The 24866-nt window shown below is 32.4% G+C and overlaps 3 protein-coding genes across 4 annotated transcripts; all 3 read right to left on the bottom strand.

The window, feature by feature from the left end:
• Positions 1–1426: 1426 nt before the first annotated feature.
• On the bottom strand, positions 1427–6055 carry LOC112013239 (nuclear cap-binding protein subunit 2). Its single transcript, XM_024045628.2, has 7 exons — positions 5814–6055; positions 4550–4688; positions 4442–4475; positions 3324–3434; positions 2379–2426; positions 2140–2246; positions 1427–1750 (listed from the first exon to the last, which is right to left on the bottom strand). The coding sequence occupies exons 1-7, from the start codon at positions 5933–5935 to the stop codon at positions 1676–1678; spliced, it is 636 nt and encodes a 211-aa protein (XP_023901396.2). The 5' UTR covers positions 5936–6055; the 3' UTR covers positions 1427–1675.
• Positions 6056–6299: 244 nt separating this feature from the next.
• Positions 6300–9347, bottom strand: LOC136061496 (nuclear cap-binding protein subunit 2). Of its 2 annotated transcripts, none has more exons than XM_065773114.1 (5): positions 9219–9347; positions 8805–8884; positions 7768–7991; positions 6504–6642; positions 6300–6429 (listed from the first exon to the last, which is right to left on the bottom strand). In XM_065773114.1, the coding sequence occupies exons 2-5, from the start codon at positions 8820–8822 to the stop codon at positions 6370–6372; spliced, it is 441 nt and encodes a 146-aa protein (XP_065629186.1). In that variant the 5' UTR covers positions 8823–8884; positions 9219–9347; the 3' UTR covers positions 6300–6369. The 2 variants fall into 2 exon arrangements, with proteins under 2 accessions (XP_065629186.1, XP_065629185.1); XM_065773113.1 differs by lacking the exon at positions 9219–9347 and adding an exon at positions 9072–9132.
• A 1408-nt stretch (positions 9348–10755) lies between these two features.
• On the bottom strand, positions 10756–21230 carry LOC112013240 (26S proteasome non-ATPase regulatory subunit 2 homolog A). Its single transcript, XM_024045629.2, has 25 exons — positions 21044–21230; positions 20825–20925; positions 20479–20599; positions 20338–20397; positions 20131–20198; positions 19898–19940; positions 19398–19463; positions 19246–19284; positions 19043–19125; positions 18132–18246; positions 17819–17893; positions 17077–17235; positions 15768–15875; positions 15584–15688; positions 15359–15499; positions 15175–15279; positions 14716–14937; positions 13482–13595; positions 13039–13254; positions 12156–12215; positions 11951–12064; positions 11763–11848; positions 11489–11597; positions 11212–11390; positions 10756–11107 (listed from the first exon to the last, which is right to left on the bottom strand). The coding sequence occupies exons 1-25, from the start codon at positions 21104–21106 to the stop codon at positions 11029–11031; spliced, it is 2631 nt and encodes an 876-aa protein (XP_023901397.2). The 5' UTR covers positions 21107–21230; the 3' UTR covers positions 10756–11028.
• Positions 21231–24866: the final 3636 nt, after the last annotated feature.

Genomic DNA, 24866 nt, shown 5'->3' with positions numbered 1-24866 from the left:
ACTTCAAGGGTGCATAGTGGTAGCTAACAGGATTAAAATGTTATATTTATGCTACTTTTATTGCAATGGTTTTAATTTTGTTTATATATAAATTTTTTAAAAAAAATCCCTAAATCTTATAAATTTGGGATTGAAATCACAAGAAACCCATCTTATACAATTTAACAAAAACACAAGAACTCAAAAACTGAACATTAAATCTATCACAAACATGAGATTTTCTTGTGCCACAGATTAAATCAAATCAAACCAAATCATTGCTTCTGTAATGATCATTTCAAAGTTTTTTTTCATTTCACTTGAGTCATGAAGACATTCTATATGGGGAAGTCGAATTTATGGAATCAAGAAACTCTAGCTTGGATTTCTTGATGGGGAAGAGTTTTGAGGCAATTTCAAAGGTTAATGTATACAAGTTCGCTCCTTGGATGGGAATATGCTTATACACAATGTTTTTACAACACGTTTTTATAATGCTTTGTTTGTTTCGATAGAAAACCTTGTGTAAAGATAATTTTCCAGTGTTTGGTAGCATAAAAAAATGAGTTAAAAAAAATTATCTTTAGTTAACATAAAAAGTATGACTTATTTTTAGAGATTGTTTTCCACTAAATTTTTTTGGAAAACGAATCTATCTCATAGCAAGCTAAAGAGAAGTTAGGAGATTATTTTTTAATTCATTTAAGTTTGCTACCAAATATTGGAAAATGAAATAGTTTTTAAAAAAATACTTTATAAAAAATACCCATTTTTTAGAAAATATCATTGCTAAAACAAACAAAGCGTAGGTCACACTCTTGGCTCTTTTGCTTTATTGATTAGTTTATTATGCTTTCTCTGTTTGTTTCTTAGTTCTTACTAAAGTGTGTTTTTGCATTTTACCTTTACCAGAAAATATCTTTGAAAGAGGATCTAAGATGCTATTTCTTTTGCCCAATTGGAGAGCTAAGAAAAAATATTCTGGCAGATTCAGGATTTTAGTATAGTTGAGTTTTTTTATTTTATTTTTCATAAATCCCCATGGCAGCCCACATGACAATATAGGTAACACAACAATTTTTTATATCAACTATTAACCACATCAGTTTTTACCATCCACTTAAAGGCAGAATAATAATTTTCTAATGTCAACTATTAACCACATCAGTTTTTACCATCCACTTAAAGGCATAAAGTATCTTGAGTGACTATCAAAAAGTTAGGAGCTAGACGAGTGCATTTGAAACGATAGAGATTATTTTAAGAGTGACCAAAATGATAACTAAAGCTAAAAAGATTACCGTTTCTTTGGGGGGAGCGAAAAGAGTTATTTCTTCTTTTCTTTTTTTGGTGCAATAGTACATCAAACAGTATTGCTGCTAAGTTCTAACCATGCGCTTCTCAATACATATAACGGTACAAATTGAAGTGCGTGCTGACGGCTGCATTTTCTTAACGTGCCATTTTCATTTCTCCAGTTCATTTGTTTCCATGTAGAAAACCACCCTCAAATTCAGAGACTGAACATAGCAGTGAAAATGCTTCAAATAAAAAGCAAAATCTGCTGTTTTCCAGTTGTTGCACTATTACATTGAAACATAACTAAATTCAGAAACATGTTCTCTTATCGAACCACAGAACAGAAATGCCAACAAAATGTCACTATATAAATCAAAATACAGTAACACGAATGTTACTAGGATCGTCGCTTCCGATCATCTTCCTCGTCATCATCAGAGTCACCACTCTCTCGGAATCGGGGATTCTTTTCCTGTCACATCAAAACAATGTGAAATTGATAGAAAATATCAATATTGAAAAAATTACAACAGAAGCACATAGCATCCATGATTCCTGGCCTCTACCAATGCCAAAAATTGTGGCTGTTGCCACTTTGTAATGGCAGTTATCACTTGTTGACAATTTAATGAAATGGAAGCACATTATATAAGTTCTGTGGAAAGATGTTTGCAACAGGTTGGCAATTGCAACCATGTGTTATGTGCACGTACCCATTTGGGAGAGCGGTTTAAAACCGCACCTTATCAAAGAACAGTTTTTTTTAGCCCAAATTTTTTAGGAACAGCCTTTTCAAACAGTCCAGTTTCAAAAAAACTGAAAAATAACCACATGAATTAGGCCAATTCATTAGAAATTTACCGGTCTCGAGTCATGATCAGAACTTCTCCTGGATTCATGATCTGAGATTCTCTTTGAGGTCTCATGCCCATGGCGGTCATCATCTCGGTGTCGCTTCCTATGGTAATCTGTGTCATAAGAGACATCAATTAGAATACAATCTCCAACCATATGAAAGTCTAATACAATACATAAATGAACCAAACAATTGTATGGACCTAAAAAAAATCAAATAATAAATATTCTTGAAAAGCAGTTACCTCTACGATAAGATCCCCCATGACCATGGCTTCCACCATGTCTACCATCTGCAAGACTTAACAGTCAAGTGATTGTTGAAGCAGTAATTTTAATGCATAATAGATTTAACGAGGAGAGTGGGGGTGGGATAACTATGCATAATAGATTAAAATTTATGCCAACAATAAAGCTTTTCTAAGGGCCCAATATGCAAAACCCTGAATGACTTCAAAAACCAAAGGAAGATAAAAAATAAAATAAAAAGTCTGTTAATCTAATGGTATCCAAGAGGCCACCAAGTGATCTTGGTGTAAGATTAGGTTCATGCCACTCCATGCCATGTAAAGGGGTCACATGTCACGTTAGGACTAATGTGGTTTTCCAAGAATTTTGTACATAAGTTTGTTTTGTCGGCAATAATAAATATATTTAAGAGATAGTGGGTGCAAAGGAACTACCATCAATCTATTAGCACTCTGCAAAAAAGCGTGCTTTTACTAACCAAAAATAAACTTCTTAACTGCACAACCCCCCCCCCCCCCCCCCCCCCCCCTCAAACCCCCCCTTCCTTTTTTCTCTAAAAAAATTATTTTAAAAATATAACCAAGAATGAGTTGTATGATAGAGAGGGAATCATGGTAGTCCAGGTGGGCACTTAGAACCAAGGTAAACAATTTGTCAACTGAATAACATTATTTCAAACAATGGTTCTCTAGGTCCAGTCGCTTTTCCATGATGCTTGATCCTCCTTTTATAACAGTTGTCTATTTTTCATTGTGCATTTCTTCTCAATAACAAAAACTAGCTGTACATTTATCCACACATGTAACCAATTTACCAATACAACACCCTTACAATTGATTGAATAATTAATAGTCAACCAGGATTCACATGAAAATTAAAACGGACATGGGTGTATTTTGTAACCTAGAGATCTATATATGAAAAGAATCGGAATAACTTACACTGAGGTGGCATAACTGGTGGGAAAGAGCCCAAGGAACCAGCACCATAATCTACAAGCTGCCTTTGTGCTTCCAGCTCTCTCTGTACTAACTTCCCATAACCTCCTCTACGTATAACATATTAAGGAAACTAATCGAGCATGTCTAAAGTTTTACAGCAAATGATTAAGAAGGCAAGGGTACAAATGCATGTCAGCAACTTGAGACAACTTTTCTTTTGAGAGCACAAGTCAAATGAAGTTAATTTGCAAGACATACCATATATAAATTTGAGGCTAAATTGCACATTTGAATTTGATCCTCGAATTTTAAACCTTGTTTTTAAAATCGTTCCTATAGTTTTAAGTGTTTCATTTTAGACCTTATATTTTTAAAAATTTTCCAAAAAGTAATCACCATTCCATTGATTGATGGAAAATGCTAATGTGGCAAACAGAATTCATTTAACTAAGGACACTCAGATGGCATCAAATCTACATGTAAATAAATCTGAACAAAGGAAAAAAAAGGGCCAAATCAGCAACAAGTGTGATTTGCAAGTACTACACAGGTGATTAACATATTGGGAATAAATTTGAACTCCCTAAGCTATTCTCTCTCTTTCAAAATCATCTGAACACCAGAAAATCAGCAAAAGATGATTTTGAAACAAGGACCAAACTTGGAAGCTCAAACGTGCAATTTAACCAAAATTTGACAAATGGAAAAGAAGTTGACAGAACAAACATGCACTGTCATTTACATCCCAACAACTTAGAACCTCAAATGACAATGAAATCTTTCTTCTTTTTTACAAAACCCAAATAGTAGTGAACTCAATCCCAGAACAAGTTAGACTTACTTTAAAAATCAAGCATATCCTACTTATCAAAAAAAAAAAAATCAAGCATATCCCATTTGGAAGCTCCTAGAGTTGTCATGAATGATCTTTACTTCTTTATATATGCAACTCTTAGCACCCTTCACCTAGGAGGATTCTAGTTCCTACTATACACTCAAGAAAATATTATTGAGTAAAAACATGACTGCTCAGAAAAATCAGCACTATCATGACAAAAAAACCACATTGTAAGACATTACAGATATGTTAAACTAAAATGCCACTGCCAAAAGGATATCAGGATCGTAATCAGTACGATATTCATCACGCACCTGTACAAACAAGACTAAATTAAAGCAAGTAAAAGGGTAATGTTTGGCAATAAATTTCAGGCACAGCAGCTTACCTGCCCACCACTTCGCCCACGGCCCCATTGCCTTCCTTCCTGGAATCCCCAGTCAAAATCAACACGAATAGGGCGATCATCGAGAATTGTGCCGCTTATATATTTGACAGCATCCTCAGCATCTTCTCGAGAGTAGAATCTGATAAGCACAAACTTAATGATCAATAAGGAGATTTAGTTATGATAAATAAGTTGCTGCAAGAAACCTGGCATCCTTCTTCGCAACTTAGTACCAATATAAAGCACATAATTCATGAAAAATGGTACCAAGATATGACAATTTCATGAATGGATTACCAAAAATAAACATTACACAAGCAACTTGCCCCATCCAATACTGGAATAAAATTATAAATCTGGGTATTGGCATTATCAAGTTCATAAAATAGATAAAGTGAATTTTATTTTTATTTTTTTGATAAGTAATAGAATAAAGTGAATATTAATTATGGAAAATTGCAACTCACGATAACAAATAGTTTATTTATATCAAAGCATGCAAAAGAACCAACTTTAGAGAGTAAATAAACAAGCAGGGACACATATAGAAAATACCATACATGATAGGTATACAAGAGATACACAAAAGGAAAAACTAACTAAAGGAAATTCTAGATTTAATATGCTCAGCAACAAACTATATTTTTTATGATATAATAAGCAAACATACCAACAAGCTCTAGCTAAAACGGCACCTCCTCCCCTTGTTAAAGCAAGGTAGAGGATGAGATCATGGGTTCAAGATTCACCAGGTGCTTGTGTAAACTTACCAATAAAAAAATAGATGAGGGATGGATATTTATCATAATCAAATTGATATGCTAGTTTCAGTACATGTCAGGTTGACAAGAATTGAGTTATATTTGATTTAGAACTGTCCATTCAGGCTGCCATCACTTCTTAGAAAGCTTGGCGTGAGTGGATTGACATGCAGTAACAACAAAAATTACTTCTAAAAAGTCCAAATGTGACATACAGAATAGGAAGTGATGAAGCATGAAGCAGCTTAAACATTTTAAAGAAAAACATTGGACGGTCTTAGCTTATGAAAGATTAAAACAGTCAAAGAAATCGCTTAAAAAGTGTTAACCAACCAAAATTAAAATATAAGAGCACTAGAAATGGACTAGCCATCTGGATAGTCCAGTTAAAATTTTGTAAACCAACCCGAAAAAAAGGGCAAGAGTTGGAAGGAAAGTTAGACTATTTATACCATCAAAACTTCTTTCCAATATGTTAACGATTAAGAAGTACAGAGCCTTACAAGACAAAACAAAAGCCGCAAGGTGTTTTTGTGTTCTTATCCAAGCCCATAATTATCTTCTTAATTTCTCCAGCTCGGGAGAAAAGCTCATAAACTTGCTCTTCTGTTGTATAAAAGGACATATTCCCTACATAGACAGTTATTGATGCCAGGAGTGCACGTTCAAAGTCTTCTTGTGATCCAGAAAACCTTCTATCCCTATATGCTGAAAGCTTTGTTGGATCCTAAAAATAATGCGAAACAAGATGATCAGTTCGTTACATAAATAGTTTAGGAACAATGACTGGTAGCTTCAAGCACACAGCAACTGTTGAATTGTCATCGCGGTCTTTTTCATCAAAAAGAACAGAATAGTCTGGTAATAAATAAAGTAAAAATACTTTGATTTTTAACAAGCACTGATTTTTTTTTTTTTTTTTTTTTTTTTTTTTTAGGAGGATTCTAGTTCCTACTATACACTCAAGAAAATATTATTGAGTAAAAACATGACTGCTCAGAAAAATCAGCACTATCATGACAAAAAAACCACATTGTAAGACATTACAGATATGTTAAACTAAAATGCCACTGCCAAAAGGATATCAGGATCGTAATCAGTACGATATTCATCACGCACCTGTACAAACAAGACTAAATTAAAGCAAGTAAAAGGGTAATGTTTGGCAATAAATTTCAGGCACAGCAGCTTACCTGCCCACCACTTCGCCCACGGCCCCATTGCCTTCCTTCCTGGAATCCCCAGTCAAAATCAACACGAATAGGGCGATCATCGAGAATTGTGCCGCTTATATATTTGACAGCATCCTCAGCATCTTCTCGAGAGTAGAATCTGATAAGCACAAACTTAATGATCAATAAGGAGATTTAGTTATGATAAATAAGTTGCTGCAAGAAACCTGGCATCCTTCTTCGCAACTTAGTACCAATATAAAGCACATAATTCATGAAAAATGGTACCAAGATATGACAATTTCATGAATGGATTACCAAAAATAAACATTACACAAGCAACTTGCCCCATCCAATACTGGAATAAAATTATAAATCTGGGTATTGGCATTATCAAGTTCATAAAATAGATAAAGTGAATTTTATTTTTATTTTTTTGATAAGTAATAGAATAAAGTGAATATTAATTATGGAAAATTGCAACTCACGATAACAAATAGTTTATTTATATCAAAGCATGCAAAAGAACCAACTTTAGAGAGTAAATAAACAAGCAGGGACACATATAGAAAATACCATACATGATAGGTATACAAGAGATACACAAAAGGAAAAACTAACTAAAGGAAATTCTAGATTTAATATGCTCAGCAACAAACTATATTTTTTATGATATAATAAGCAAACATACCAACAAGCTCTAGCTAAAACGGCACCTCCTCCCCTTGTTAAAGCAAGGTAGAGGATGAGATCATGGGTTCAAGATTCACCAGGTGCTTGTGTAAACTTACCAATAAAAAAATAGATGAGGGATGGATATTTATCATAATCAAATTGATATGCTAGTTTCAGTACATGTCAGGTTGACAAGAATTGAGTTATATTTGATTTAGAACTGTCCATTCAGGCTGCCATCACTTCTTAGAAAGCTTGGCGTGAGTGGATTGACATGCAGTAACAACAAAAATTACTTCTAAAAAGTCCAAATGTGACATACAGAATAGGAAGTGATGAAGCATGAAGCAGCTTAAACATTTTAAAGAAAAACATTGGACCGTCTTAGCTTATGAAAGATTAAAACAGTCGAAGAAATCGCTTAAAAAGTGTTAACCAACCAAAATTAAAATATAAGAGCACTAGAAATGGACTAGCCATCTGGATAGTCCAGTTAAAATTTTGTAAACCAACCCGAAAAAAAGGGCAAGAGTTGGAAGGAAAGTTAGACTATTTATACCATCAAAACTTCTTTCCAATATGTTAACGATTAAGAAGTACAGAGCCTTACAAGACAAAACAAAAGCCGCAAGGTGTTTTTGTGTTCTTATCCAAGCCCATAATTATCTTCTTAATTTCTCCAGCTCGGGAGAAAAGCTCATAAACTTGCTCTTCTGTTGTATAAAAGGACATATTCCCTACATAGACAGTTATTGATGCCAGGAGTGCACGTTCAAAGTCTTCTTGTGATCCAGAAAACCTTCTATCCCTATATGCTGAAAGCTTTGTTGGATCCTAAAAATAATGCGAAACAAGATGATCAGTTCGTTACATAAATAGTTTAGGAACAATGACTGGTAGCTTCAAGCACACAGCAACTGTTGAATTGTCATCGCGGTCTTTTTCATCAAAAAGAACAGAATAGTCTGGTAATAAATAAAGTAAAAATACTTTGATTTTTAACAAGCACTGATTTTTTTTTTTTTTTTTTTTTTGGGAGGGGAGGGAGAATTGAGAGAGCGGTGTTAATGCTCAATTTTACTTCTTGGCAGTTAAGCACTTCAAAATATAAAATAAAACAATATATGCAATTAGAACCACGTATAAAAACCAATCGAAAAAAACATATCGATCAAGAAACCTAAAACACATGCACAGAACAATTAGGGCCAGTTTTGTTTGTCCTCTAAAAACAATAACAGATAAGTCAAAAAAACCAAATTCATCCACAAGAATCCATGATATACTTTTGCTTCAATCTTCTATTATGCTATTTCCCATCCTTGAATTGCCCCCTTCTTAGTTACAATATACTATCATGACAACCGACAAGGTCAAAAATTTCATGGGACAACCACAGCCACTCTCGAAAATGCACGTTTCCGAAAGCAAGAACATCTTACCCTTCTTAACACAATTACATATGAACTTCCTACTTATTAATTTTGTTAATACACAAAATTAACAACAACAACAACAACAACAAAACCCAATTCTACTTCAAGTTTTGAAAATCTAAAAATTTTCGGCTCTAATATACGAAAACTTAAACACATTTTACAAACATTACTAAAAAAAAAAAAAAAGAAAGGCGGGCAGCGATTTTACCTTGAACAGAGAAGCCATGGCCCTCCGAACTAAGCTTGAAGTTGAAATTCGAGAATTATGCTCCACAAAAAATTATCAATCTGCAAGTTCACAAATCCATTACACTAATATGCGATTGCTGCTATAAACAATTACTCGCAACTACATTATCAAATTTCGCGAAAATTTTGTCCACACAAGAAAAACCCTAGGTTCACTCTAAAACCCTATATTTTATGAAACGCACACTCCACAGAGAGAGAGAGAGAGAGAGAGAGAGGAGAGAACCTGTTGTTTCGCGCTGATTTGCTTTCCTTTTATCTCTCCTTGACCATTTGATTTGNCAAGAAAAACCCTAGGTTCACTCTAAAACCCTATATTTTATGAAACGCACACTCCACAGAGAGAGAGAGAGAGAGAGAGAGAGGAGAGAACCTGTTGTTTCGCGCTGATTTGCTTTCCTTTTATCTCTCCTTGACCATTTGATTTGTTAGGTTCGAACTTCGAACTGGCTTGAGTTTTGTGTATGGGGGGCAACAGTGGGTGTGTGTTTTTTATTTTAATAGCTTCCTATTTGTGGATTAATTAAAAAATTTATGAAAATAAAAGACTATAAGCAAATTAATATAATATAAGCAAATTATTAACTAATTAAAAGAAAATTCGTTTTATTTTAATTTTTCAAAAATTTTAAATTAGATAATAGAATTTTACTTAAATTTTTTTTTTGATAACTACTTAAAATTAAATTATCATATCCATTACTAATTACTAATATAAATAGAATTTTAATTGGAGTAGAATTTTCACTTTAAATAATAAAAAATTTTGGTTTTTTTTAATGAAATAAACTAATTTAATAATTATTAAACCTATGATGATCACTTTTTATTATTACTTTTTATTATCAAACAAAAACACCAATTAGTTTTTAATGTCAACAGAAATCAAATCTTATATCTCTTATTCGTCGACAAAAAATTCTACCAAATTTTTTACCTAATCTAATAATTAATAATTGTGCAACAACTTGTCACATATAAAAAATTAAAAATATATATATATATTAGTCATTTGGCACAACCTCAACTTCTAAAACCCAATTTTTATAATATAAAAAAAAAAATTTATATGATATGATATGGAGTTACGAGCAAATATCATATATGGTTGTATTTGTTTTATAGCAAAGAGTATCCTAAAACAAGGATAACACGATATTGAGGTTTGTTTTCTAAATCACTTTGTTCTTTCGTTGTTTACTCCTTTATTCTTTCACCTGTAATTTACATGATCAATGGTCAAATTGTTCAATTTAAAGAAAAAATATATAAATGCATGGAATAGTCATGTTAACATTATTTTGATATAACATTAATAACATCTTTTTTTTATTAAAAAAAATGTAATTCAATAGTTATGATGGGTAACTTGAACTCATATTACAATAAAAAAGATATTAAGTAGTTTTGTAACTATTGTTCTTTCAACACGAAATCAAATAATTCAACAAAAATATTGTTTGTTTTTTGGTGTTATTATATATATATTATATATATATATATATATATAATTTCACGTATTAATGTTTCACAACTTTTACATTAAATTATTTTTCTTTATTTATTCTTAGTGAGTTATTTGATTATTTCTATATAATAAGTTTTTTTTTTTTTTTCTTTTTCTTACGCTTCTCTCTTAAATCTCAAGTTTATAAAAATTCTTGTTTGGAATCAATAAAACCAAATCAATTTTAGATCTTTTACTTGTTATTATGATTAATAAAATTGTTTTATATAACAAAAGTCTAGAACCCTATAAAAAATTGTTACGCCAAATTCACTCTGTAGCAGGCTGACCCACTTTAACCCGGCTAAAATTGGGGATAGATTCACCTTAGAACAAGACCCTGATCTAAGATTAGAGCCAACACCAAGCAGAGCATTAGCATGACTCCGAAACATTGATACAGTTGATAAACATTATGCACAGCAGGAGCATTTCTGCACATAAATAATAAAAAGGGGAGGGAGAGATGAGGTTCAAATTACAAACACGGCACATCACAAATGATAACATTATCACTAGGCTATCACTTAAAACGCCAGAAAAACAACGTTAATGGAATTACCTAGAATGATTACATTGATAATAAATAACAACATAAGAGACATAAATTTAAACTACAATGAAGAAAAAAAATAGAATGATCCATTTAGCTGGTCACATTTTTCTGGAACCCACCCTAATGATCTTCTTCTCTATAGTCTGGATTCTCCTTCAAGATTACAAACCCTTCTAATATTGGGGATAGTGGAATATATCTACAACAAAAAAAGAAGTGATGTGAGCAATTTAATAGCACATAAAGGCTATAGAGTGACTTTTTATTTGTGAAAATTGCAAAGACACTGAAGGGAATGCTTACTTCTCAGTGGCCAATTCTGCTCTATCACCAGCAGCCAAAAGAACTGGTGTTGTGTGTGTCTGAAAACCAGTGATGGTCTTGGGACGACCCGCCTGACCAACAACATCAACAGCTTGACCCACTCGAACAGGTACGGAAAGAGGCTTGTTATTCTCATCAACAGTCATCAACATTCTTGGCTGTCAAAGCAACAAAAAGGATTAACCATCAGAGGCCAATATATTAAATTAAAAATTGACCACCAAATTGAAGAACAAGAGATAGGGAGAACCCAAACCTGCATGGCCAAAACGAGGAAGTAGAGCATGTAATGATATTTTGCCAATACAACTGTTTTCATATCAAGGCATGCATGTAGCATGACAGTTATTCCAGCAAGTGCAGTCCTGATGGATAAAAAGAATTTGTTTACACAATATACAATGGAACAAAAGGCAAGAGAAAATAATGGAGGGGAATCCTCAATGACTTAGGTTAGGGTGGTAAAGATAATATACATTTTAAACAAGTGAAGTGGGCTGCAAAGGTTTCCATGAAAAACAATTACTTACGGGGAAAGCAAGAACCGTTCAGAATGAAATGGATTAAGAGTTAATAAGCCTTTCCCCATATGTACAAGACCTTGAGCAATTCGCACCTGTAAAAAAGGCAAAGGAACTCCATCATTTTCATATAAAAAAAAAAAAAACTCTATGAAATACTGTATAGAAAAGTATAAGAAATTCAATAGAAGCATTACACAGAAAAGAAGGCTGGCATCTTTGTAGTAATAACTTGAAAGATTACGAAGCATGCCAGCTATTCGAGCATTGTTGGTGCCCGCACCTATCAAGCCTAACGACATTACTGCAGCCTGTAGCATCCAAATACATACTTTTAGCCTTAAAACGGTAACTGAAGAAATAACAATACAAATAGATATAAAAGTTCTAATATCATATTACCATTGCTACTTCTGAATCTGTGTCATGGCTAAGTCTGCTTAATGTGTCCATAACATTGACCTGACCATAACAACCAATCAACAAATTGATAAGCAAAGCAAAATCACGGAGAAATACTGTTTGTCCTCAGCTTAAAAGCGATTCAAACAGCTTATCTGCACACATCATCGTTATATAATTTCCTTAGATTACAAGGGGATGAATACTCAGATTACAAGCAAAATGCAGAAAGTAGACTTCCAATACAGGTTTTCCTTGAATTTGGGTGTCAAGTGAATTCAATTTTGTATAGATGAGTTTTGTTAATTTGCTTATCCAATACTTAGGAAGCATTTCAAAAGCCATTTAAAGTCAATCCAGCTGAGACTGATGAGCAGGAATTTCTTCTCTTTCTTTCCTTATAATTTTTTATTTTTTATACCTTGATCGTTGGGGGATGGGGGATTTGAACCAAAGACGTCTCCATTGGAAACACCAAGATGTGTCAGTTGAGCTACAAGGCACTTGGCATGAGCAGGCATTTCTAACCCCACCATCTGTGGCTATCTCACTCATCCAAGAAAAGATACAACCTAATGGTCCGTTTGGATTGAAGGGGAGGGAGGGAGAGTAGAGGGCAAGAAAGTGGAGTTGGCTGGAAATTAACTTACTTTTTAGCCAAATCTACTCTACTCTCCCTTGCTCCCCCTCCCTCCTGGGAGGGAGAAAGAGTAGAGGAGTAGAGGGCAGGAGAGTAGAGTTAGCTGGAAATTAACCTACTTTTTAGCCAAATCTACTCTACTCCCCCTCCCTCCCCCCTCTATCCAAACAAGCCATAAGATTTATATAAGGACCAAATTGTCCCAACCAAAGAGTAATCAGCAAGGGCTAGAAAGATAAATACCTTAGGGTTTGATATGCAAAGGAGACCAAGAGCCAAAGGAACAGCACGGCGAATATTCTGCTCTCCATACTGCAAAAGATGCTCTAATGAACGAATTGCCATCTCAAGCCCCAATTCTTCAGCCATTGCAACCATAGCAATTCCAAGCACAGCAGGACCCTGGTGAGTTTCACCTTTGTCTAGATGTTGTGAACAATGACCCAGAAGATTTTGAACCTACACAGAAAAAGTATCAGTTACTATGGACAAGTAAAAGAAAGTAATAAATTATATAATTTACTACCAAAAAAATAAATATTCGTAATTTACACATGCCCAATTATTGTGAACCCACGACCTGAAGCTCCACCCATTTTGAGGAAAAGCCTTTTGAGCCAAAGCTCATTGGCAATGGACTATAAAAATTTACAAATGGTATGATTAAATTGCCTTTAAAAGAATACCTTAAGAACATTCCCTGTTCCAGCATAGGCACAGGAAAGTAATGTCATATCACAGTATTTTCTGATTTTTTCATTAAAGGTCTTAGAAACTTCAGCCGTTGCCTCCACACTTTCCTGTCAAACACCAGAGACAAATTGAAAGATAACCAAAGGGTTAGAGTCGTAACCTTCAATAGTCATGTTGTATGGCATCTTTGGCCACATTGATGGTAAACCAAGAAATAAAAATTAACATTAACAGCTCACTTGGGAGGAGGGAAACAGTTGGAAAGGAATGGAATGATCATTCCCATCTTTAGAAGTTTAAATAGGAGAAAATGATGGCTAAGGAACACCCTTTTTCTTTTTTCTTTTTTTTGATAAGTAATAATGCTTCATTGAACCAAAAAAGAAAATACCCCTCTTTTTTATTTGTCTCACCTTACCCAATAATACCTCATTATTTTTTATACTCCTAAATTTTTGTAATTGAATCTTGTTGTCTTACACAAAATGTGATATAATTTTGATCCCCCTATTCATAAAATAAGCTCTAAGCTATCATCAGAATCAGTTTGTTTTTAGCGCTATTATCTTCTTGCTTCTTTTATTTTATTTTTATCCCTTTTAAAGGACAGTTTTCTCCCAACCGGTTTGAAAGAATCTCATTTAACCCATTACGTGGCAACTCATGACATTATCCAAATGTTTTTTTTTTTTTTTAAGTCACAGCAATCATCAAAAAAGGCATTGACTAAAAAGTACATGTCAATGTTTTATCAATTGCCACATAGTGGTATTAAGGAATTTTCTTCTAATCTGATTTGCAGATAATCTTTTTCCTTTTCTAGTACTAATAATAATTATTATTGATACTAATATAAATATATGAAAATAATATAATGTTATAAAAAATGCCCCTTTCTTACATTTTTCTAAAAGGAAGGGAATAAATGTAATGTTATTATAAAAGTATTTATCAACATTCCTTTCCATTTCTTTTTCTTTTTTTTTTAATTCAAACAAGATAGTTTAGTTCCATTTCATTTAATTCCATTCCGTTCCTTGCCATTCTTTTTACCCACTCCATTCGTTTCGCTCATTTCAACTCCTTTATAATTTAGTCATTCCATTCCATTCCTTTAATATGAATGCTCCCAAACAATGCCTAAAGAAATTTACATAATGGAACGAAAAAAATCCATGTTCTCAAATCAACCAGTACAAGAGTAAGAAGGGAAGTAGTAGAGGGTACCTGCTTCCCGAGGTATAGAAGACCAAGCCCAAGTGGTAAAAGACGAGTTAGGGGCTCCGTCAACTCTGACTCACTTCGGTCCATCAATGCAAATATAATTGCCTGAGCAACCTCTTCGTTGCAAGAACCCACGTATATTAAACCCAATGAGATTGCAGTGAAAGCAATCACGTCAAGAGGAGCTTTAGTATCATTGAGTATAGGAGCCAATTTACTCCGTAACTGACAAAAAGAGTTATAAGTTAGCTTTCATATGAAAAGACATTACAAGCCCAAATCTTTACAATTTAAAGACTTTTTCAACCAAGTAATTTTATATATCAACCTCAGTAACCATTAGTGAAATAAAGCATCACTGCATGGGATCAGTAAATACATGCAGACATGTTATTCTTTGCATAAAGGATAAAGAATGACATCACAAAACATTCACCAACATAAAGAAAAAAGATACTTCACCTGCTCATTCTGAGCACCAGCATACGCAATCCCAAGGCCCATTATTGCCCCAATCCGAATGAATGGGTCTTCTTTATCTATATACTCTCCTAGAAGTGCCAGTGCCTGATAAAAAAAGAGTAAGACTAATGCAATTCAGGTCATACAATCTTCAGTGTAAAGAAAAATAGTTGATTAAACTCACCGGATCACAATCATTCTTGATACCACAATTTACGATCCCAACTCCTAATAACGCACCAGCATTGACATGATTGTCACTAGCGTGGAAGTATTTGTCCATTTGGGCAAGTCCAGAGTCAACATCCCACAGTAATATCATACCCTGTTAGGATAGAAGGCAATAAGAATTTGGCATAGAGGATGAATACATAAAAATAGATAAACCATGCAGTATAGGGATGCATACAAGACTTGCTGTGGCACTAGTCTTCCCGTGTTCTTTATTTTTGAAAAGCCAGTTAGCAGAAGAACCAGAACTTGAATTGTCAGATGGGACTGTCATTAACTTATCCTGCAGCAAAAATAAGACTCAAAATCAAGAGAACTCACACCCGTATGATATCATTCATGCAAATAAAAAACCACGTTACCTGACCAAAGCCAGCATTTACAAAAGCATTAACAAAGGTGGCAGCAAGGTTTTGTCTAGCCGAATCAACAGTTGCACCAGCACTAGCCCGGCCATCAAGCAAGTGTGCCTATAAAAATGCAAGAAAAAGCAAATTAGTCAACATGACACAAATTCTACTTTCCTTTTTTTATTATCTCCATTTATGGTAATTAATGCACTTAGGATAAAAACTTTAAGTTATAAAATCACAAACATTGTTGCCCAAGCAATTCAATGATTATGATTTTTACCTAGCTAGTCATATAGGCTACGAGCACGTTGCATAAAACACACACGCACATGTAAGTAATGATTTTATTAAAGAAAAAAAGTATATAAGTGATAAAAAGGAAGGAACAAAGAGACTAGCATAACATCAATATATTGGCAGCAAAGTATTCCTAGACTACTCCATAAAAAATTGGAAGCATCATAATTAGAAGAAATAAATCACTATATGCATAGTAGAACTACTAAATGACATTGTTTGTCATCAAGGTCTCCAAACAAAGAAATAAGAGCAATACCTTTAAATGTCTTAAATATCAAATCAAATATTCAAGATAGAAGAGCAATAATTTTAAATGTCTTAAAAATTAGGGCCCATAAATTATTATCAACAATCACAATATAGAAGTTCTTTATTTGAACTAGCTACCTTTAGTCAATAAAACTCGGCTCAAATGCCACTTCCTCTCCCCATAAGAATAGAGTGGAAGGATAAAATCATGAGTTAAAAACTAACTGTGGTAGTGTGACTAACCAATAAAAATAAAACAACAGTATATTGAACTTCTATTATCATATATGGGAAGACTTCTGATAGGACAATAGCACAACTCAAGAGGAACCCAAGAAAAAGATTTAAGCAATCTTTTCCTACTTTTTTTTTAAAAAAAAGGGGGGGAAAAAAGAACAAAGAACAAAGAAAAGAAAAAAAGAAAAAGAAAGAAAGAAGAAGAGAAGAAAAGAAGAGAGAAGAAGAAACAAGTGATGAGAACATTTTGGCAAAAGTATAGACTAAGAACCATAAACAAACAGAGGAATCATATATGAGGAGTGAAACTTCATGATATCACTAGATGAAATTCCTCCATGAAAAAATGTAATAATAAACAACGCTAGGGCAGGTACCTCTAAAATACATAAAACAAACAACTCTTTTTTACTTTTTTTGATAAGTAAAACAACCAACTCTTAAATCTTTAGAAAACCAAACTAAAAACTCTATGGTCATTGAGGGTCAAATCTATCTAGCATTATGAATTATACAGATCAAAAGCTCAAACCTTGTAAATATCTTCAGGAGATTTGGGCTCCATAACCTCAATATCACGAGCAAGTGTTAGATATCCTTCACTTAGCTTGGTGTTGTTTATTATGTCCTGTAACGCTTCCCGGTCATCATCATTTGCAGCCATCTCTTCATCTAGCTCAAATGTAATACCCTGAATGGAAGAACAAACAACCAAATATCAGTTAGCAAACAAAGTACCAATAACAAAAATTCATACATAAGAATAGTTAAATTGATGCCTTTCAAACAAAATGACAACAGCAACTCCCTCACATCCAATTCCAAGCCTCACCCACAAGTTTCTTACCACTTGCACCCTCTCTGTTAATCATCTAGCATAAGTTACCCTTCCCATGTCAAAAAATAGCAACAAAGTACAAGAAATTATCAAACTCTACAATCCATCCCTAAAAAATAAAATAAAAGAAATATGCTGACCAAGGACAACAGTCATGACTATTTCATCATCCTATAATAATACCCAGCAACAATGATCAGGACAGAGTAACTATATTAGACAGATGCTATAACCCAATAATATGGACATGACTGCCTTTAAATACAAAAAGAGGAAATTCCTATATAATCCTAGCAACAGTGCAGGATCATGCCAAATAGTTCAATTCATAAAGAATACAAAATCAAACCCAATCTCTAAAATTCATCCAGATGAACAAGTTAGTCAACAATATAAACTCAAAGGAAATCAAAAGTATGTAGAATTCAAGACTTACATGGCGAGCAAGGATGTAACAGAATTGCTTCTTTCTCAGCTGATCATCACAGGAAGTAAAAACTTGCTTCACATACTGCCAACAAATACTTTAGACTATGAGGACCAAACCAAAATAACATTTTAAGGATTGCATCATAATTTTAACAAGTATTTAATAAGATTTCCTAGTAATGTGTAGCTGTGAAATTCTTCAATCAATGAAGAAATATAATTCCTCTTGCAGCTCTTCACCAAATACAGGTGAACACAATGCACAATTGAATAGTAAGGGAAGGATGAGTTGTAAAAAGTATTTTTCTTAAAGTACAAACCTGCATGTTATCCAGAAATAGGGCAATCTGAAGTGCATTTGGATACTCCTCAAATTTTAAATAAATCATGTAGGCAATATCTAGAACCAACATGTCATCAGGTCCAGGGAGGTATCTGCATTATGTTGCAATGTGAAATGTCATCAAGGGGGGGAGAGAGAAAGAGAGAGGTGAAATAAACAACACGAGTCAAAAGATTGTAGTTTACTGAGCAATGATAAACTTAGTTTTGATGCAGCATTTCATGCATGACAAAAAACTAATGTTGCAAGTTGCAATACTCTTTAGAAATAAGAACCTAAGGAAAAAGGTTGTCATTTACTGAACGTATTGGTATAGCATTTCATATAAGGCAGAAAATTTATGTTGCAATGTTCTTTAGTAAATAATAACCTGTTCATCTCAACCCTTAACAAGCAGCAAAAGTGTTCCAATTATTATCAAGTATAGTGTTCCAAATCCTTGAACAAGAGCAAGCTCATGTCAGATGTCAATCTTTTACATAGTTACATAGTATTCTCAAGGGATTTAATTTTTGAGCCCAAATGCAGATATCTTTTTATTTTAAGAAATAAATAAACTTTCATGTGACTTGACCAGAAAAAGAGCAATAAATGACCAAAACAGAACTCAAAATTAAACATACTTAAAAATAAAATAAAATAAAAAAACAACAACAACATAATAATAAGTAATACATGCACCAAATTGGTCTAACCACGAACCAGTACCCCCCCTATAAAAATCCCATGCTAGCTGGGGAACCGTAACTTTTAATTCCTCTCCTGTTTTTTTTAATTCAGGCTTCTATAGTCTTAAATGATTAATCTTTTTTTTTTTTTTTGTGACAAGTAAAAAGATTAATCCATTGGATAAAAATCTCCACAAATTTATGGTATAATCCCACTTACCTAGCCGAACTAGTCAGATAAAGACACGTCCTTCGGAAATTCGTGCTGTCGACATGCTCTATTAAAAGATCAAGGTCTTCAACCTAGCATTAGTCAGATTACACAAATCTCATTATCGGCCAAACACCAAAAGGAGAAAAAAAATTTGAGGGCAGGAAAGCACAATAAACAAATCAGATCAAAAGAGAAATACTGCTCAATACCTCCATTAGAAGATCAACAGCTTCAGGCTCGGCATTGTGCTGCATTGCAATTCACATTGATTAGAACAAAACTAAAAACTAAAAATAAAATAAAATAATCCTATCAAATGTCACCTAAAGTCGCCATACTGTAACATGTTACTGAATCATACCTTCATGTGAAAAGCAACTATTTGTTGAACAAGCTCCATAAGATCCTCGATTGGAACTTCTTCACTCTGTTGTGGTAAATTCAAAGAAATTAAATATATTAAAATTAAGAACGAGTTCTTAACAATAAAGTATGTAAGGCCAAAGAAGATAAAATTCTAGAGAAAATACTCTATTGAAAGAGAATGCACCACTCTTTGAAGCAATGAGCATTATTAAGATGTAATACTACTCCAATGCCATACCACATAATACATATTTTCAAATCCAGGGAAGCAAGGATATCGTAATAAATAATAGTATAAAGTTTAAAGGACTTTAATCTGTTTATCAAGATGCATATGGAACCAAATATTAAATTTTTATTGCTTTGAGCTGTAAATGCATATGAATGAAAAGTTGTTTTTTACTGATTTTTAAAAATAAGATTTATAGAATGGTCCTAGTACCTCTAACAAGCTTTTTTTTCATAAAGAAAACTAATATAGCATTGATTTCTAACCTGTCGCTTAGCATATTCCTGTGAAATTTCTCCAGCTAAATTCCTGATTACACATAAAAAATAATAATAATCAATAGTGAGTGAGGGTAATATTCATTTATATGGATTGAACTTCAAACACTACCATAACCTAAAAGCCATACAATGAAATTTGATTTGACCAGATCAAACTACATACCACCACCTAAAAACCCAATAGAGACCACAATGTATTTTAATCAGATGACACTCACCTCACATATTCATGGCCCCATGAGCCAATATCACCTCCTGAACCCTCCAATCTATATTTTAAGCTCTCCTAAAAGAAATTTCAGCAATAGAAAAAGCAATGAAATATATGTTAGTCCCAAATAACATGAAAGGAATTTACTTTAGCAATTGTAAATAGAATCAACTTAACAAATCAGCAAAAATAATACACTAAACTTCAGCCGTACCCTTTCTCCCTCAGCAGACATGGTGAGAGCCAGAACGGATAGTATATCAGCGAGGTACTTCTGCATTGACAAAGAAAGTTAATTAGATAAGCCAGAATGCTACTTCTATAATAGACAATGTCCAAGCAAACAAAATTATACCTTCAATTCCGAGTTCCCCATGGTTTCATAAAATGCCTTTAATGTTCCATAGTGTGGACGCAGAAATTTCAATGGCTTTGGGACCGAAGTCATGGAGCTCGTAGAGGTTCGGATTTCCTGCCTACAATTATCAAAATTTTACATGCTATCATGACATATGTTTCCATTCTATACAAGGAGCTAATGTTTTCAAAGTTAATCTAAAACCCCAAATATGTTTTTAACTTTTTATCAATCAAGGAACCAAATTGATGAATTCTAACTTATACCCAAAAATGCTAACAAAGTCCCAAACTTAAACCATAACATTAAGATCAGAATTATATAAAGTGAAAGCAACTATTACCTCATGCTCTCAAGCGCAACCTTCTGTAAGTTAGGGTCAGCATCCTGAACTCTCTCCACATACAGCTCCAATTGTTGCTTCAGAGCAAGATCCTCTTCAGACTGAAACACAATACACAACACAAAATTTGTTATGCGAATGACCCAACAACAACCAAAAAAAAAAATCAATAGCTACTATACAACAACGACATCAACTATGTGTTAAAATGAAACCCACCAGATCTTCGTCTCTCTTCTCGTCCTTCTTGTTCTTCTTAGTATCATTTGAATCCTTTGCCATTGTTAGTTTTGATTACAACTGAATGAAACCCAGGCAAAACTCAGTGGTCAAATAACGCCGATGTTAAACCTTGTTGCAGAGAGGAAGAAGGACAAGACAACCTTCTCTCTTTTTTTCCTTTTTCTTTCTAAGAATCGGACAGACAACTTGTTCGCTAGGAAACCTCTTTTAGGCCGAGCCCAGTTCTGAATATAACTTTCAAACCCAAGCCCATTTTAAAAAATAAACGGGCCTCAATTTTTTTTCTTTTTTCTTTTTTGTGGAAACAATCATTCCCAAATATTTTGATGTCTTAGTGCAATTGTTAATAAACCATAATAAAAAAATTTTACATTACTTTCATTAAAAATATAAAACTTTCAACAACATTTTTATTTTATTATTTTAAAAATACTTCTAAACTAATGTCCTAAGGATTGGTTAACATTCTCAAAATAATAATAATAACTTATTAACTTCAGTATTGTAATTCTTAAAAAAAAAAAAAAAAAGGTATTTGGTAGTGAAGCCTATGTTTATGCTTCAAATCCTACCTTTTTTTTACCGCACTATTTATTAATCCTAGATTGGTATAATTAATCTAACCATTTTCCTAATGTAATGTTTTATAATTTCACCTTAAAAACACAATTTGTCTCTTTTTTTAACTCAAGTTTATAACTAAGATGCACGGACACTTATTTGGGTGTCATACTCGTATTCTTATTTGTGTCATACTCATGTCGTGATAGTGTCCTATCAACTATATCATATTATAATTTTCAAAAATTGTTCGTATTACTATATTGTACTTGTAATATTATTTGTGTTCGTATTTGTGTATCATAGATTTATAGGAGTCCTTAATCATATTTTTTAATATTGAACTAGTGATTACAATATAATTTATGGGGTGTTTAACGTTTTTCATATGTTAAATGAGATTTTTATGATTAAATACTTTTATTTAAACTAGACCTTGTATGCTATATATTTTTATTGAAATCATAAATATATATATATATAGAAGAAGTTTAATAATTAAGTGTATTTGATAAAACATATTTTGGTAATATGAAAAAAAAAAAAAAAAAAAAAAAGAGTTTGACTAATAATCTTTATCAAACAACATTTTGCATTATTTATCACAAGAATCATCTAAAAACTTGAAAATTTTCATGCATGCTTAATAAAATAAAATAAATAAAAAAAAAATAAAAAAAGAAGTTCATAATCCCAAAACCTTAAAAAATAAAGAAAATATCATCTAACCCAATGGCGGAGCCACATAATAGGTCCCCAAACTGAAATATTTTAATATCCTATATCTCTTAACTATATAAAGAGCGGCTATGCCACTATAGTGCTCTGCATTGTGCATTTTGGTTTCGTGAGCCACATAATAAAAAATAAAGAAAAAATATATATCATCTAATCCAATGGCGGAGCCACATAATAGGTCCCCAAACTGAAATATTTTAATATCCTATATCTCTTAACTATATAAAGAGCGGCTATGCCGCTACAGTGCTCTGCATTGTGCATTTTGGTTTCATGAGGTAGCCTTCCTTTCTTTTTTTTTTTCTTTTTTTTCTTGTTTTCAACAGTAGCTACCGTACCAAGCAATACTGTAGCTCCAAGTTTTTTTTTTTTTTTCTTTAGTATTCCATATGTACTTTTTTTTTTCCTTTTATATATATTGTTATGTTGACACAATAAATTTCACAATTATTGAGGTGTCAATTTCATATAAGTCAAAATAAAATAATAAAATATGAAACTATGACCAACCACAACTACGCGAATACGCATACAGTGTACAGTGTACATTTGGTTTAGTGAGCCTCTGTCTTTTTTCCCCCCAAGTTTTGAACAGTAGCTATAGTACCAAGCAGTGCTGTAGCTACAATAGGTACAGTTTTTTTTTTTTTTTTGTCTTTCGTTTGTACTTTTTTTTCCTTTTACATATATTGTTATACTGACACAACAAATTTCACAATTATTGAGGTGTCAATTTCTTATGAGTCAAAATAAAATAATAAAATATGAAACTGTGACCAACCACAACTGAAAATAGATGTTTTGTGAAAATGTTATGACACTTGTTAGGTGAATATGTAAAAGTTACAGAACTTTTGTTTGTTCAATATGTACTTTTTTTTTTTTTTTCAATCATCGATTTGTGCCCCTTTTGGTATAGTGAGCCATTTTTTTCCCCAAGTTTTGAACAGTTGCTACAATGCCTCTTTGGTTTGTTCAAGTAGCACTGTAGCTACAGTAGCTACAACTTTTTTTTTTTTTAGTATTCTGTTTGTACTTTTTTTCTTTTAAATATTTATAAGAACCTGCATATATATTGTTATACTGACGTAATAAATTTCACAATATTTTCACAATTATTGAGGTGTCAATTTCTTATAAGTCAAAATAAAATAATAAAAAATGAAATTGTGACCAACTACAACTGAAAATAAATGTTTTGTGAAAATGTTGTGACACTTGTTGGGTGAATGTGTAAAAGTTACAATACTTTTGGTTTGTTCAATATGTACTGTTCATCTTTTTTTTTTTTTTTTAATAATTTTTCCCCAGTCATGAATTTGTGCTCCTTTTTTCTATATATAAAAAGAACGAATGAGCTCATGAATAGTGTTATAAACAGTATTTTTTGTTTAGTAACTTACGTTTTTCCTCCTTTTTTTTCCTTCAAGTTCACCAACTTGGTCTGAGCTTGTTTTTTTTTTTAAAGGATCTTTATATGTTTACTTTCTACTTGTAATGTAAGCTTACATTGTGTACACACAAAAAGTAGCAAATATTATACACATTTGCAAAAAAAAATTGTACAAATTTTACAAATGTGTACAACATTTACCAATTTTTATGTGTTTACAATATAAATTACATTGTAAGTGCAATGTATATTTTATATATATACATTATATATAAAAAGAGTGAATAGGAAAAGTTACAGTAATTTCACTACAGTAGTTATGATTTGTCCACAATAATTTATATTGTTGTACACAAATATGGTTCAATAATTTCGCTACAGTAATTTTTTTTTTTTTTGTGAATGAATAAAGTTGTAGTATATTTGCTATATTATTTTTTGTTTGTCCACAATAATTTTCACAACACTTTCATAACAAATCAAATATGGTCAATTGTTATTGTTCTAATTTATACTTATCAATGAAACCACTTTTTACTCACCAATAACAACTTGTAGTAACCTACTATTTATGATTTGTTGTGAATATGTCATGGACATAACATTTTTTTGTGTGAAAAATGTTAAGACATCTTGATGTTGTCACAATATTTTTCAAAACTGATGAGCTATCAATTCTTTACAAGTAAAAATAAAATATAACAAAATTATAAAGGTATTATGAAAATGTTGCGTCATTCTGTTGTGTTTTTAGAAATTTTTGTCGTTTAATCAACTTTGTTGAACCAAAATTCACTATTTCACATACAATTTTTTTGAGTTGACTTTTTGTATTTTTTTTTCTTTGCACACTATTTTAAGTAAAAACACATAGTTTTGCAAAAAAAAAAAAAAAAACAAAAAAAACAAAATAAAATTAGGAAAAAACATTTTTCATCCTTTATGTTTGGGGTAGATTACAATTTTTCATTAAACTTTAAAATCATGCAATTTTTCTCTTAATATTTTGGAAAATAGCAAATATGTCATATTGTTTTACTCTCAGTTAAACCTTAATGAAAGTTTATGATTCTTAAAATATTTATTGTGTAATGTCTAAATTACTCC

This window comes from Quercus suber, unplaced genomic scaffold, assembly GCF_002906115.3.
Source record: "Quercus suber isolate HL8 unplaced genomic scaffold, Cork oak 2.0 scaffold_69, whole genome shotgun sequence".
In the NCBI taxonomy this organism is placed as follows: Eukaryota; Viridiplantae; Streptophyta; class Magnoliopsida; order Fagales; family Fagaceae; genus Quercus; species Quercus suber.
Note: the sequence above shows the minus strand (reverse complement) of the source record. Positions and strands in the feature narration are given on the sequence as shown.